This window comes from Lissotriton vulgaris, chromosome 9 (assembly GCF_964263255.1).
Source record: "Lissotriton vulgaris chromosome 9, aLisVul1.2, whole genome shotgun sequence".
NCBI lineage: Eukaryota > Metazoa > Chordata > Amphibia > Caudata > Salamandridae > Lissotriton > Lissotriton vulgaris.
The window spans coordinates 460,904,931-460,921,429 of NC_141697.1; the positions used below are offsets into that span (position 1 = coordinate 460,904,931).

The window sequence follows — 16,499 nt, forward strand, 5'->3', positions numbered from 1 at the left end:
GATTAATGATTGTGTAACTTAATTTGAGCTTCAACTCGAGTACCTGCTTTACTTTATCTATTAGTGCTTCCTGTTGAGGCTGACTTTTGTAACTATTTTAGAATGGCTCTGGCAGCTTACCGGCGCCATTCTAAAATAGTTACAAAAGTCAGCTTCAACTTTTGACCCAATCCGTTCCGCTCACGGATTTTGCGGGAAATTCGCGAATCTCGCGGATTGCGAATTTGCCGAAAATCCGCAAAATCCGTGAGCGGAACGGATTTTCCGCCCATACTTAATAATTTATTTGCTTCACAAAAGTGAATACATTTGTGAAAATGGTACCAACGTTTTTAAAGAAGCAACCGGGGCTGGTGGAGTACCAAGCTCTGTGGCCACAAGGCCACTATCCAGACGGGAGGCTGGTGGCCAAATAGAAGAAATCCCATCTTGTCATTGTGGAGCTTGAGACAGTTGTTCTGCATCCAACTCACAACAGCTCTAATGCAAGAACAGAAATGAAATTGAACTAGATGGGGATCACCAGAGATGGAGATAAGTGTGTGTCATTGATATATGAGTTGATATGACGTACCTATGTATGCATTAAACAAGGTGGGTTTAATTTCTTAACTTGCAGGACTTCACAGAGAAGGAGAGAGGTTGAGGACTAGAACAGAGGAAGTGTAATGGGCTGGGTTCTATGGGAGAGAAAGAAGGTGGAACATTTGCTTACAGATCTTCTCGAAAAAGCTTATTAATCAAGATGGAATATGAGTCAGTGTTGAAGTCCGCTGATTTAATTAAAAACAATGTATTTGATTTACACGCAAAAGGATAGTAAGTCTCTTGATAATGAAAGAATGAAAAAATATTTTGGTACGTTTGGTACCCTTTCTTGCGGAATGTCAATGGGTCACTGTAAAATGTTACTTTCCGCAATTTCCTCATTATGTGACTGTCTCTGATTCTGTAACTGAGGGCACAGGATGCTCTCACTCCTAACGTTTGAGAAGGAATGAAGTCTCCATTTTCTCAGATCCCTACAGATGTCTTTTCTAACGTTTTCACTGGCTAAGACATAAATAAATGGATCAGCGATGCCATTGACCGTGGCCAAACACAGCAAAGCACAGTTGGCCGTGTAGATCTTCTCTTCAAACCAGCAGGTTTGTCCAGGATTCAGAGAATAAATTATGGCCCTTACAAGTAGCACCATGTGATATGGTGCAAAACATGTTAGAAAAATTGATATAACCGCAGTCGTCAAGTACTTCACTTTGCGCTTCTGTTCCACACTCAGGGTGCTTGTTTGAATGACCTTTGCTATGCCACAGTTAGTATAGACAAGAACGCCTAAGGGAATGGCAAAGCCAACCAGAAATCTGGCATAGTTGAATGATGCCACCCGCGAAGGCATTGGCAAAGTTTCAAAACAGGATGATTTGTTTTGGGTTTGCACCCCGTCGCTCACGGTGAACACCGGAGAATGGATGATAGCAACCGATGCACAGAGACCACAAGTGATGCCAATTGCAATCCTCTGACGCCTCCAGCACCTAGACTCCACAGAATACACTACTGCCACAAATCTGTCAATTGAGATGCAACACAGGAGTAGGATGCTGATATAGATGTTGTTGAAAAAGATGTATCCAGTTATCTTGCAGGCTACAGATCCCCACTTCCATTGATGGTTATTTTGAACATAAAGGACCCACAGTGGTAGAGTGCTCAGATACATCAATTCACACAGAGATAGACTGAAAAGGTACACAGCCAGCACATTCTTTCTTCTGAGTTGTAGGAAAGTCAGCCATGCGGTCAAGATGTTTGCTGGTAGTCCGAGGGCAAATACGATACTGTAGGTGGCAACCAGAGCCAATGTGCTTTCCTCGAATGGTAGATTGCATTTTTCTGTTGAATTGTTCATCATAGTTGTTGGTTGCGGCACACGTAAGTGAAAACATCAGAGGGCACTTTCCTACAAACTGAAAGAAAGTTGAAAAGTTAGCTGTAGAAGTGTAACACAAGTTACACAACATAGACCATATAGTGTTGTAATTAGAAACAATGCATCCATATTAAATTAATTTATTGGACAACAATTTATTGTTATTCAGATAGGAACACATTAGGCAAAATTCAGTTGAACAACGAAATGTAAAACTATATGTTTTCCCAGTATTTTTAAGGAAAGGAGAAAATCAAGACATGCCACGAGTAGCTGTGTTTTGCTGTCAGGGACTAGTGGGCTAAACATGGTGCCCCTTTAAAGGGTCCCATCATGCATACATTTACTGTCCTTCTCTGCAGGGTCTCCCCCAAACATTTTGCCTTTATTCCTCCTGTTTTCTGCACACATTTGTTTTGGCTTTTAGGACGCTGTGCATTTGCCACTGCTAACCAGTGCTAAAGTGCTTGTGCTCTCTCCCTAAAATATGGCACAATTGTCTTTACAACCAGTTAGCACATGTAATTTAATGCTAGGTCCCTAGTAAAGTGGTACTACATGTAACCAGGGCCTATATAAATTAAATGGTACTATTGGACTTGCCACTCTTATTGTGCCACCCACTTAAGTAGCCTTTTAAAACATGTCTCAGCCCTGCCATTAAAGCCTGGTTGCAGTAAACCTTTTTTTGTCAGGCCCAAACCTTCCTTTTTAATACATATACGTCACCCCTAAGGTAGACCCTAAACAGCCCGTAGGGCAGGATGCAGTGTATTTAAAAAGTTGGACATTTACTTTTAAGTTTTACATGTCCTGGTAGTAAAAAAGCTCCTAAATTAGTTTTTCACTACTGCAAGACATACTTCTTCCTTAAGATTACATTGGGTTACCTTATTACATTTAATAAGGGAAAACCTTTGTTTGGGAACAGGTAGTGTTAGAAATTGGGTTTCTGGTTGACTGGGGTGTGAACCCTGGTCAAGCAGCAGCCACTATGCTAGTCATCCTAAAGCACAAGCAAACCCCACATTAACATGTGCCCACCCTCTGGTAGCTTGGCACAGAGCAGTCAGGTTAAACTTGAAGGCAATGTGTAAAGTATTTGTGCAACATTCCAAACAGTAAAAACAGGAAAAACACCATACAAAAAGAACTCACACCATGTTTAGAAAAATTGACTAGATATTAATAAATAAAGCAAGACAAAAATTATCAAAATTCAATCAGGCAATCCGGAGATATTGAATTACATTTTTTAGGTCAGAATAGAACCAAAAAGGTCAAAGCGCCAACAAGAATTATCTGGTCACGCCAGACTGGTACAAAGCCACAAATTCAAGCCAACCATGATGGAGCACGGGCCAGCTACAGGGACCAGATTAGGCCCACTAAACAAACTATCTTCAATCGTGGTTACAGAGCTGTGCGTGGATCAGAGGTAAAGAAGTCACACAGCTGAGGTTATAAGTCGGTTCCGAGATGCGGCATGACTGTGATGCGAAGTTCTATGCGTTGTCGTCGAGGGTCTGGTTGTTGGGGCTTGCGATGGGAAGTCCGGGTGTCATGAATGTGGCACGCAGCTGAGGCAATGTGTCGGCTCTGAGGAGCTGTGAGGCTGCGATGTGGAGGCTGGCATTGTCGTTGGGCTACCATTGACTAGGGATGCAAGGACCTGGCTTGGGGATATGGTACCCCTTCTGCGATGCATCAATTCTGATAACTGCAGGGTGATGCAGACCTTCTGTTCCAGGTCCAATCCACGCAGCAGTGTTGATGCTTATAACATGTAGAAATGCCATGCTTACACTTAAATTAATTGCAATTAAAAACCATATCTAATGCTAAAGTCAAAATTCTGAAAATGCCACTTCTAGAAAGTTGGAATTTTCTTGTCCTAACCATTTGATGCCTGCCGCCATTACCCTGGGTCACATGACTTGGTGTAGTTGGCAGTAGACCTTTATGCATTCCTCTCAGACAGTATCACAAAGGGGGACTGGCTGTTGGTGGGATGGACTATCCTGACCATATTGGGGAGGGCGGCAGAGATGTAACCTACCACACTTGCACTTTATTGAAGCCGCTGCTCAGAACACATACAAAGAATTAACTTCACACTAGGTCCTGGGCACTTGGATGGCATCAGAGTTCAGTCCTCTAACTACAAACAAGAAATTCTGAAGTGTTGGGTGCCTAGCGACTGCAAATGGGCCTTTTAGCTGCAATATCTTGCTGCCCATGCTGACTGCCAATGTGAATCTCGAGTGAACTCAACTCTGTGTACTACAGTGACCGCCAGCGACGACCGACAACGTGAGATCTGAAAGTTTCATGACAGCATCGATAGCCCACAGTGACCACCAATGGGAAGATCCTCCAATGACTGCTTTTGACGCCCGACAGGATCTTTGCACTACAGCGATAACCGGCCGCACCGCCCAGCTTGCTCTTTGTGCTGGACTTTGAGAAGGTAACTTTTTCAGCTGGATTAACCTGGTCCCTATGTCTGGCCTGAACGTGTGGCCTTCCCTGGTTTAGCAGAACTAGGTGGCTGCAAGTGGTGCTCTGTGCTTTTAGGCGCTATGCTTACCTAAATCTTTGAAACTGCATATCTCCAATTGTACTGAATGGATATCTGTCATTTTGGTATCAAATAATGTATTAAATGCTACTCTAATTTCTTAAATTAGTGTGGGATTGTTCTGCTGTAGTGTTTTCACTTTATTACTCTTAGTGTGCTGCATAAATGTTTAACATATTGCCTCCAAGTTAAGCCTGACTGCATGTGTGCCAATTTGACAGAGAGATAAGCACTGCTTTGTTAAGCACTGGTTAATTTAGTGACTTTTGTAGTTATGTTATGTTATGTTATAACCTATTTGTAAAGCGCACTTCGACCAAGGTTTCATGGTGCTATTTCGAGCTGTTCTGAGTTGACTGTTCTGACTTGACTTCAGTGGGGTCGGTTTACTCATGTGCCTGTATGAACAGCCATGTCTTAAGCTGCTTTCTAAATTGAAGCAGATCGGGGCAAGAACGGATCTCCCATGGGAGTGAGTTCCAGAGTTGTGGTGCCAGATATCCGAAGCGACACCCGCCATGCCGCTTTCGTTTGAACTTTGCGCTCACCAGCAGATTTTGATGTTTAGAACAGAGATCACGGGTTGGAATATATCTCAAGATCAGTTTGTTAATAAAAATAGGGCTATAACAATTTAGGGACTTGAATGTAAGACAGGTGGTTTTGAAGGTGGCCCGTTGAAGCAGTGGGAGCCAATGTAGCTTTTTTATCAAGGATCTGGCCGATTGCCACTTAGGCTGCTGATAAATCAGTCGTGCTGCCTGGTTCTGTATAAGCTGGAGCCTCTTGATCTGATAAGAGGGGAGGCCTAGATAGATTGAATTCGCATAATCTAGATGGGACAAGACTAGGCCAATCACAACTTGTATCAGTGCCGCCTGGGTGAGCAAGTGATGTATCTTCTGGATCTTTCGTAGTTGGAAGAAACATTTAGAAAGTACTGTACCCACTTGGGTGTTTAAAGACAGATCTCTGTCAATAGTCACCCCCAGACTTCTTACGGAAGAGGAGGGTTTAGAGAAAGGCCCTAGTTCTGCTGGCCAATAATGAGGGCCCCAGGAGATACGACTATCTCCTATCAGCAGTACCTCCGTCTTTCCGGGGTTCAGCTTTAGATGGTTATAATCCATTGAATGGCGGATGAACACCATAGTATCCTGAAAGTTGGTAATAGATTTAGTGGAATTATCTTTGGTGAAGGAAAGCTGCAGATCGTCTGAGTAGTTAAATGTTGTAACTTCCCTCTGTTTTAAGGCTTTGATCAGGGGGAGTAAATAGATGTTAAACAGATGTGGGGATAAGGAAGAACCCTGGGGAACCCCACATGTGGTATTTAGCCCTGGCGCTGTAAAGTTAGCCAGGCGAACAGCCTGTGTACGGTCTTCCAGAAAGGAGGTGACCCATCTCAAGGCTCTGCCCTGAAAGCCTGCACGTCCGACAAGGTCCACCAAGATCTTATGGTCCACCGTGCCGAACACGGCCGACAGATCTAAAAGAACCAAGGCTTGAGGGGTTTCAATGTCAGCCTCCCTACGGAGCTCGTCCAGGACTGCCAAGATGACCATCTCAGTCGAATGACCTGGACGAAAGCCAGCTTGGCGGGGGTCCAAATGTCCGGACTGTTCTATAAAGGCAGACATGGAATTTGCGACATGTGCCTCCAAAACCTTGGCTAAGTATGGAAGCAAGGAGATGGGGCGATAATTAGATGGTTCTAATATGTCGGCGCCAACCTTTTTTATCAGAGGGACCACTGTGGCGTCCTTGAATGATTTTGGGACGCAACCTTTAGTAAGTGATGAGTTTAATAGGGATAGAGCAGGTTGAGGAATAATGGAAAATACTTCCCTCATTATATGTGGGGGGCAGCAGTCAAGGTGGGATCCAGATTTAACTTTGGACATCAAGGAGATGAACGATTCGACATCGATCGTAGGAAAACTGTCCATAGTACAGGTATTCCTGAAGGAGTCAGGCGGGATCACAGCTGATGGAGAGCATGTAATGCTGGCTTTAATTGCTGTAATCTTTTCTAGGAAGAATGTGTTCAATTTATCACATAATTCCTGTGTAGGAGTTGGTTTAGATGACACTCTATCAGGGTTGGATAGTTCATCCACAATCGAAAAGATCTCTCTCGATTTATTAGTGGACGTTAAGATCTTAGAGGAGAAATATTCTGCCTTGGCTGCCTTAATAGCTTTATTATATTTTACCTGTTCTTGTTTATAAAGGAGCTTATCTTCAGGGTCATAGCAAGCTCTCCATTTCCTCTCCTTCTGGCGGAGTGATAGTTTCATCTCCTTTAATTCGGGAGAGAACCATTTATGAGCTTTCGCTTTTCGGTTTATCTTAATTTTTTTGGGAGGGGCAAGGTGATCGCTTGCTGTTTTTAACCAGTCAGAGATCTGAGTATCAGAAAGATCCACATTCTAGGCCAGGCTAGGTGTTGAGCCGGCCAAAAAGTTTGTGAACTCAGGTATATCAATAGATTTCCAACATCTAACAGTCTCGCCCTCGACCAGAGGGGATTTAGCCCTAATGGCCAGGGTGAGATGGAATGTCACCAAAAAATGGTCAGACCATATGCATGGGAGTACCTTCAAGGCAGAGATGATTGGATTTGTCGTCCAAACCTGGTCCAGTATATGGCCCTTATTATGTGTTGGCATAGAAATATGTTGTGTGAGATTAAAATTTGTTAAAAGGTTGGTGAATTCAAGGGAGTGAGGACCGCCTGTTTGGTCACCAAACCAATAGTTGAAATCGCCAATCAGCAAGATGTTGGAGTATTTGGTTGCTAGATTGGCTATCTGTTCACTCAGGGTGATGGGGAAGAGCTGCATAGGCTGAGGAGGCCTATAAACGACTACGCAGATCAGTGATGTGTGATCCGAGTCGAGTTTAATCACTAGGTTATCTGCGACAGCTAGATTAAGGGAGTCGATCGATCTAAAATCATGTTTACGACGAATAATGGCGGCCACTCCTCCTCCAGCTTTTCTTGATGGACGGTCGGTATGGAGTATATAGTAATCGGTGGGGAGTTCGGCCAATATGTCAGGAACAGAGTCAGGGGTTATCCATGTTTCAGTTAGAAACAGGATATCAGGTGAATCAGTGGAGAGTAATGTAAAAATCTCCAGTTGATGTTTGACTAGGGAGCGTGTGTTTAAATAAGACACCCGGAAATTCGTATGTTTGTGAGGAGTAATTACCTTGTTGTTCCTTTGAACACCTTGCATTTCCGGGAATTTATCACGTTGCTGCAAAAGTCCCAGTCTATCAATGCGGTTCCTTGTGGTTTTGTCTAGTAGTCGGTGCGCTCCATGTAGGTTGCATAGGTCTACTGCGGTGTATTTCAGTAAGTGCGCAGAGTGCAGTACCCCTTGCCCCGTACTGGCGTGGACGGGCGCAGACGGGCTTGCCTTTGGCGCGTTGCCGGCGTGCCCGCTGCGCTCCCTGTATGGAGGGGCCATTTTGTAGTGTCTGATGCAGGAGGGGCCGAGCACTAAACCGCTCGCCCAAATTCACCACCAAGATGGCGGACGCCACGGAGACAAGTCAGACCCAAGCAGCTTTTAATCGGCTGCAGTGGGCTAGGGGCATGAGCCAAGTGAGTACTGGATAGTTTCACAGTGATCACAAGTTAAAACACAATTACAGTGCAGAGCAAAGGAAATATACGTGCAGTTTTAAAATATGGTGTAATTATAGTCACAGCATACCAGTCCCGGCTTCCGCCTCAGGACAGACACTCACACACTTTCAATCAGAAATGCGAGTGATTTAGAAGGGCTTTTGTCGTGTCTGATGCGGTAGGGGCCGAGCACTAGACCGCTCGCCCAAATTCACCACCAAGATGGCGGGCGCCAGGGAGACGAGTCAGACCCAAGCAGCGTTTAATCGGCTGCAGTGGGCTAGGGGCATGAGCCAAGTGAGTACTGGATAGTTTCACAGTGATCACAAGTTAAAACACAATTACAGTGTAGAGCAAAGGAAATATACGTGCAGTTTTAAAATACGGCGTAATTATAGTCACAGTATACCAGTCCCGGCTTCCGCCTCAGGACAGACACTCGCACACTCTCAATGAGAAATGCGAGTGATTTAGAAGGGCTTTTGTAGTGTCTGATGCGGGAGGGGCCGAGCACTAGACCGCTTGCCCAAATTCACCACCAAGATGGCGGGCGCCAAGGAAGTTCCCCCTGACAAGTATTATGGCTGTTGTTTGATAAGGGCTCACACCCCTCAACTAACATACACATTTGTCACATTTATTTACAAAATATTCATAGATTAATAAGAAAAACAGGGCATAATTTACTGAACACAGATCTACAGACTAATATTTTATATAAACCAGTATTCAAAGCTGTTTATTTACACTGTAAGAAATGTGGGTTAGATATTAATAACAGGGTAGTTTTCTGTTTTTATGATATCACTAATCTTCTTATTGCTGAAACTCATATATGTTGGCTGACATATCTTTCTCTAATAACTTTGATATAAGTGTGACTTTCATTTGGCAGGTTGACTAATTTAATACATGTACATGTTATCAATGCACACTCTGTAAAGGCAGGTTCCCGAAAGGACTTGGCAGAGATACCAGAAATGTATATTTCCCATCATCATAAATTTCATTTTGACCTCCTCATACGAAATGTGGCAAGCACATTTTGTAGAACTTGATCTACCATAAAATCCATGCCCTAGTTATAGCAAGAGTGGACTTTGGTATCACTATACTTGCAAGCAGTTCCAGTCGTACATTGCAACCCTCAAAGCAGTACTCCATTCAGCACTCTGGCTTGTCACCAGCCCATGAAATTCCGATCACATCATCCACCTATTTCGCGATCTGCACTAGCTAGTCACCATGACTAGCACTCAAGTCAAACTTGGCTGAGTGGTGCTTGAAACCATCCACTTCTCAGACATCCTTACCTCTCAGGATTGTCACCCATTTCTTGTAGTCTGAGAAGATTTAGAAGCAGAAAACTCTTCAACTCGAGATATCTAAATCCAGAACAATTGCCCTACAGAAATCTAACTCTGGTGCAACCACGACTTGTGGGAAATCTGTACCTCTTGATTTTGATGGGGCCTATATCCTTGAATCTCAATCTCTTAAGTGAAGTCATCAATTTATTTATTTAAAGAGTTTTATATAGCGCTGGCTAGACCTGTAGGTATCAGAGCTCTTTACATAAGGATCAACAATGTTACAACAATGATAATAATTACACGTTACATTAAATATATGCAACACCTTAACACCTTGGCTGCTAGGGGGTTTTCCCCTCCTGTGCTGATCCTTGATGAACCCCATTGTTCATGACAAGGTCAACTCGTCAAACGCACAGCGCAGGTAACACCCATGAGGAGCTGACCGTGTCATGAACATGGAAGAGGTTAAAGAGCGAGAGGGAGAGACAAAATAGAGCGGAAAAGGGGAGAGGGGGCGTGAGAAGGGAGAGGAAGAGGAGGTGGAGGTATGAGAGATGAAGGGAAAGTCTGCCCAATGACCGACTAGGTAGGTGACGGCCGAGGAGGGAATCCACAGCCAATCATCCCAATAGCTCTCATGGTAGCTCCATCAGGCATCGGTCAGAGAAATAGAAAGATAGGAGACAAGAAAAAAGCAGAGTTACTGAAAACGATGAGGGGGGAATGGGCGAGACAGGGAGACGGGGACAAAACTGTGCCCAAAGTCAGGCGGGGCAGGTGACAGTCAAGGGGGTGAACCAAGGCTGATCTCCTCAATAGCTGAACAGAGCACATCCACCGGGAGTCGGACACAATGCTCGAGCTCCGCTGTCAGAATAGGCATCGGTCAGATAGATAGATAGATAGATAGATAGATAGATAGATAGATAGATAGATAGATAGATAGATAGATAGATAGATAGATAGATAGATAGATAGAAAGCAGAGTTACAGAAGAACGATGAGGGTGGAATGGGCGAGACAGGAAGAAACTGTGCCCAAAGTCCCGCTGGGTAGGAGACGATCAAGGGGATGAACCAAGGCCGATCTCCTCAATAGCTGAACATAGCAGCTCCACCGGGTGTCGTACATAATGCTCGGACTCCGCTGTCAAGCTAGTGATCCGGTGTACTCATAGGTTGTCAGAATAGCATAGGGGAGTGAGTGAGAGACATAGTTCAAATGAAATCCAGACGCCATCCTGAGGTCGGGCACAGTCCTGGTAGGTTTATGTAAGAAAAGTTCAGCTCAGAGAGAGTCACTACTAAGGGTCAGGCACCCATCAGCCACAGCTTCTAGTAAATAGTGGCCCCAGGGTCTTAGACTGGGACTTAGAGGGCTGCTGCCTCTAGACAGGGAAAACTGCCATGGGGGGCGCCTTGGTCTATGGACCTTTGGTTGCCGACCTGAAGTGTAAGAAAGAAGCTTTCATCAGCAATTCATTTCAATTACAGTGAAACCAATGTGACTTTGCATAAGCAACAGAGAAGATGCCGTCTAAACCTTAAGGGTTTTATCAGCAAATTAGTTCAAGTTTCAAGTTAATTCAATCAGCACATTTATTGAAAATATATTGTAAAATCATACATATTAGAATGATCAAGCAATAAAAATGTATAAGGAAATTTATGAGAAAAAAGATGCATAGGATTATAAGAGAGACTAGATATCCCAAAAAAGTATTCCATAAAGGAGCGTCCCTATTCTAATTAAAGCATCGAAAGCGACATGGGGATTTCTATGAGTAAGAAGTACCACATTTAAGATCAGGACCACTGGAATTATGCAGCAGCGGAGCACAAATTATGTGGCAGGGTTGACTTAATTATGCGACAAGAAAAGGCAAATTATGTGGCACATGATTTGATAGTAGTACTCCATTATTTTCACATTTTTACACAACGTACTACTGTCTGGGCAAAGATTTCACCTCATTAGTACTAGCTGTTCAACCAAATACATAAGTAAGTAACAGAAAGAGGACCAGTTAACCTTTGTGAAGGTTCTTCGAGTGCCCACAAACACATATTGCCATGTTTTTAGTAACTTTTGATCCATTTGAGCTAGAATCAAAGGATAATGTTGTTAAAATCTGCAGATTATGTATGAGATGATGGATTATGGGCCTGCACCAAATCCTTTACTATGAGAAAAACAGCATGGGCCGCAGAATTGCAGAATTCCAGTGGCCCAGTTTATCAATCTAATTATCAATCGAATACAATAAACCATAAGCATATTGTAACTGACAAGACACACGAAAAGACACTTACAGAGGAGAGAAAAACAAGGCACTGGCAAAAAACATTTATGGAGATGCAACATGTGCAACTTGGGCCTGGTTACAAGTTAGGCACCGTTAGATCCAGAAAGACTTCTGAAAGAATACAGTTAGCATAGGTAAATATATCAAGCACATTAAAGGTAGATATACAATTTCCAATTAAGGTGAGTACATTTGTTATTGTTCAGCTAAATATACAGGTGGCTCTCATTAAAGGGATTATATAGCCACTTACTACTTCTGATTAATAAAATGCACACAGATTAATACAGTTAAACGTTGGGTATATACATTGCATATAAAGATGTGAAGCTTCAAATTATGCTACTCCAGTTTAAAGGAAGAAACACACATTTTTACACTCCAGAACACATCTTAAGATCCACCATTTTCTAAACGAATACATTTGAAACTGAAATTTATGGATTTAAACACAAATCTGTTTTACTGTCGTTATCGTTTCTTTTCTTTCTCCCACATAGTTAACTCTCATTTTGCCACTTCTCGAAGGGCGCCCGCAGGGTGCGCACTGACTGTGCACAATTTCTTTGTGTTATACAGTCAGTGCAGATCCTAACAGTCTCTTTGGCTCTGCCCTGGTGTCCATAATACAGCGCAGGCATAGAGGCAAAGTGCTTTCTTTGTTTGCATGGGGCCTTGCCCCCATCCAAGTGAAGATAACACTTTTAGGATAGTGCCGTAGGTATATTGGCACTGCACTCTCTGTAATACAAAAGGGACTGTAACTTCTATAATACTAAAGTTCCCCAGGAGTGCAGAAAGCAGGCGCATGCGTCTGTTTAACCCAAGGGGCACTTTATTGTCTACAGCCCTGGGGCCTCATTTATGAGAAATGACGCATCGCTGCGTGAAAGCAGCGATGCGTCACTTCTCAGTGAACACTCCTTGCGACATTCCTGATGCGTCATATTTAATGTATGACGCATCATGTCGCAAGGAGTTACAGATACGTCAGTATTTCTGACGTATTTGTAAGCGCAAAAGTGACGCATTGCTGGAGTGTGTCTCAAAAGTGACGCAACTCCAGCAATTCATCCTTTCACATGGGGCAAGCCCCATGTGAAAGGGCCTGCGTCAGTCTTACGCCTGCCATGAGGCAGGCGCAAGATTTTGATGCAACGGGGTCCTAAAAGTGACGCAGTGAAATCTCATAGATTTCACTGCGTCACTTCTACGACCCTTCCTAGCATCAATACGCCCCCCTTGCATACATTATACCTAGCGCAGGTATAATGTGGCGCAGGGGTTTACAAAGTGACGCATCTACCTAGATGCGTCACTTTGTAAATATGGCGCAAAAAGGCGCATTTTTTATGCCACTGGTGCGTCACAAAAAGTGACCCACCGGTGGCATAAAAGTGACGCACAGCCTCATAAATGAGGTCCCTGGTGCGCCATATAGACCTGAGACATGCAATATGCTTACAGTGTAGTACTAGATATTGTTGTTGAATATCGTATAACAAAAATATTATCCTTTTAATAGTGTTTGCAAAAAATCGCTACAGTGGAGTCAATAATAAAAAATCTACACGATATTATCGTAAACGATATATATAGTACATAATATGTGGCCAGACATTATCTGTGCACACAATATTTATTCGTACAACTGTGCATGGATATTGCTACAAGTGGTAAGCACACTGAGCTAACCTTATATTTAATTACATGGATCTGTATGCGAGATTGAAACCGTATAATGGAAAAAAATGTAAAGCATGAGTACCATAGTAATTATTCCATAGGCACTTGTTCAAGCAAGGCCTATCTCACTATTATTGGGGTAGTAAAATACAACAATTTTCAGGGCTCGATGGGGCCTCTGGACTCTGCGGCTCGGTGCATTGCATCTGCTGCATCAATGCTAGCCGCTCCCCGAATTGAAATATTTATTATTAGTACACAAATCAATATGTCCATTTCATTGCCATCATCAAAGTTAACACACTTGAATGGAATCTGTGACCACGCGACTAACCACCTTCGTAGATGCAGTATTCCACCGAGGGAGCGGACAATGGTTTGGTGCAGCTTGTGGAAGCGTTTACGAAAGACGTTCGTTACTTTCACTAACACTTTCATCACAGGATCAGTTCTAAAAATGTATACATTTGAAAAGGTGGGTGTGGTTGAGTAGGACAGAGTTCATGCCAAAAGTGAAAAGGAAACATGGTTGAGGGCAGCTACAAGAGAAAGTGTGCCAGCTTGCGGTTTGGAGGCATTCTCCACCCTTCATAACTCTGCAAGTTAAACTGAAAGTTGTAAACGTGCATGCGTTCCTCAAATCATGCTGTTTCTTTCGTCTTCAGAAATGACTATTTGTGGCCTTTGCAGGCACGAACATTTAAATTCATAAGTATTGGTAAAGCCAATTGGGCTGACTTTAACGCGTTAACATATCCCTAAAGCTAGGCATAAATGGGCAGAGAATGTTTATACCATGTCTCCATGCAACCTGCCTGTTTCTCTTACTTCTATGCCCATTAAAATAAAAACTGGAGCACCATGAAACCGGGCAATGAACATAGGTCACACAGATAGCAAGAACTGAAAGAGACAAGAAGTACAAAGACACAGAACAAAAAAACTATTATTTGTTCGTGACAATGTTTGCATGCATTAGCCCAATGAAGTCAGGCATTTGGGGGTTGTGTGTGTTGAGCTAAATCACATCCTGGGGATGCCCGTGTAAACCGACAGAGGGAAAAGAAGTGAAACTACAGGCCCCAAGGTGATTTGGGGCTGCCTCCGCCCATGTCATTCCTCTCGCACCCAGAGGCGCCTATTTAAACTGCTGGGGGTTCCCGCTGCGCGGGATGCCCATGTAAACCGACGGAGGCAGCAGAATTTAAACTAGAGGCCACAAGGTGATTTGCGGCTGGCGCCGCCCACTCCATTGCTCTCGCACCCAGAGGCACCTATTTGAGCTGCTGGGTGCTCCCGCTGTGCGGGACACCTTTGTAAAACAACAGAGGGGGCAGAGTGAAATTACAGGCCCCAAGGTGATTTGGAGCTGCTGTCGCCTACATCATTCCTCTCACGCCCAGAGGTGCCTATTTGAGCTGCCGGGGGATCTAGGGTGACCAACCGTCCGTAAATTTCACGGACAGTCCGTAATTTCGGCCGTCTGTCCGTTGTCCGTGAAGGATTCTTTAACGGACGCCATTTGTCCGTAATTTTAACCGGGCACGGTCGCACATCCCTAAAGCCGGCACAGCTTCCACTCACCTCCCTTCTTGACTTGACATGACGCATTCAGGGCTGTTTGCATCTGAATAGATGCCCCTGCTCTTGAAGCTTCAGCCCCCACCCCTCACACCTCCAGCCCTTGATGAGCTGTTAAGAGGTGCTTGAAGGTGACCGAGAGGGAGGGGCTGCAGCTTCAGGAGCAGGGGCATCTATTCAGATGCAAACAGCCCTGAATGCGTCTTGTATCTGCAATTTGTGTGAGACATTCCCTTTCTGCCCAGGGCCCCAAACATCCTACAACCGGTATGGATTACACCGAGGCAGCACGTGGTTCTCATCATAGAGCTTAATAACTGTCACTAAATTGTAAACAAACCTCGATTCTTCAAACATGCAGTGTTTAATGTAATAAAATAAAGAAATGGCACAATCGCACCCACACTGATTAACAAAATAAGGAGGACAATCAGTTAAATCCGTTCTCTCGGAGTATCTCCTTAAAGTGCTGTACATCACAGTGGGGGCTGGCAAAAGTAACATTTTGGAAAGAGAGACTGACTTCTCATTGTCTTGTCCAGGAGGGGGTAAGGAGCCCTCTGCCACCCTGGAAGAGACCAAGATGATACTAGGATACTGCATGCCCACCCCTGTGCCCACCCTGGTGGATCCTGGTCCCCCTCCTTCCCACCCCCTCCAGTGATGGCTCCTGTCCCTCCCCCTCCCCTCTCCCACCTGTGGTGGATCCTGTCTCTGCCCTGGGGGGCTTCTGTCCCAGTCCCGGAATGGCTTCTGCAGCTCAAAAAGGCTCAGCTCAAAATTAATATGAAAAGGTGGGCGAGTGAGTAAGTGAAGGGATGGGTGGATGGCTGGATGAATTAGTGAAAGGGTGCATGGATGAATGAAAGATTGAATAGATGGATAATAAAAGAGGATGGATGGATTGATGAGTGAGTGGTGGAAGGATGGAAGGAAGAAAAGGTAAATAGCTGGATGTATGGGTGGAAGGGTAGCTGGATGGGTAAAAGGGTGGATGGATGAGTGAAAGGATGGATGAGTGAAAAGTTGGATGAGTGAGTGGGTGGGGGGGTGGATTGATGAGTGAAATGATGGATGGATTGATGAATTGATAAGTGCAAGGGTGAATGGATGGACAGATGAGTGAAAGGGTGGATGTAAGGATGGATGAGTGAGTGAAAGGGAGGATAGATGGATTAAAGGATGAATAGATGAGTGAAGGAGTAAAAGGATAAATGGATGAGAGAAAGGATGGATGAGTGATAGGGTCAATGGATGGATTCATGAGTGGATGAGTAGATGGATGGGTGGGTGGATGGATGGATGGAAGGATTGCTAAGTGAAAGGGACGATGGAGAGAGAAAGGGAGGATGGTGGATGACTGAAAGGGTGGATGGGTGGAAGGATGAGTGACTGGGTGGATGGATGAGTAAGAGAAAGGATGGCTGGATGGGTGAAAGGGTAAATGGCTGGATGGA

The 16,499-nt window shown here is 44.1% G+C and overlaps 1 protein-coding gene across 1 annotated transcript in view; it reads right to left on the bottom strand.

Annotated features, from left to right (window-relative positions):
* Positions 1–763: 763 nt before the first annotated feature.
* The window catches only part of GPR132 (G protein-coupled receptor 132), a 244,896-nt gene continuing 229,160 nt past the window's right edge, over positions 764–16,499 (bottom strand). The window contains exon 2 of the mRNA XM_086937915.1: positions 764–1,970. Within this exon, the coding sequence (XP_086794041.1) occupies positions 896–1,915 (1,020 nt within the window). The 5' untranslated portion in view covers positions 1,916–1,970 and the 3' untranslated portion in view covers positions 764–895. The remainder of the gene's footprint in view (positions 1,971–16,499) is intronic.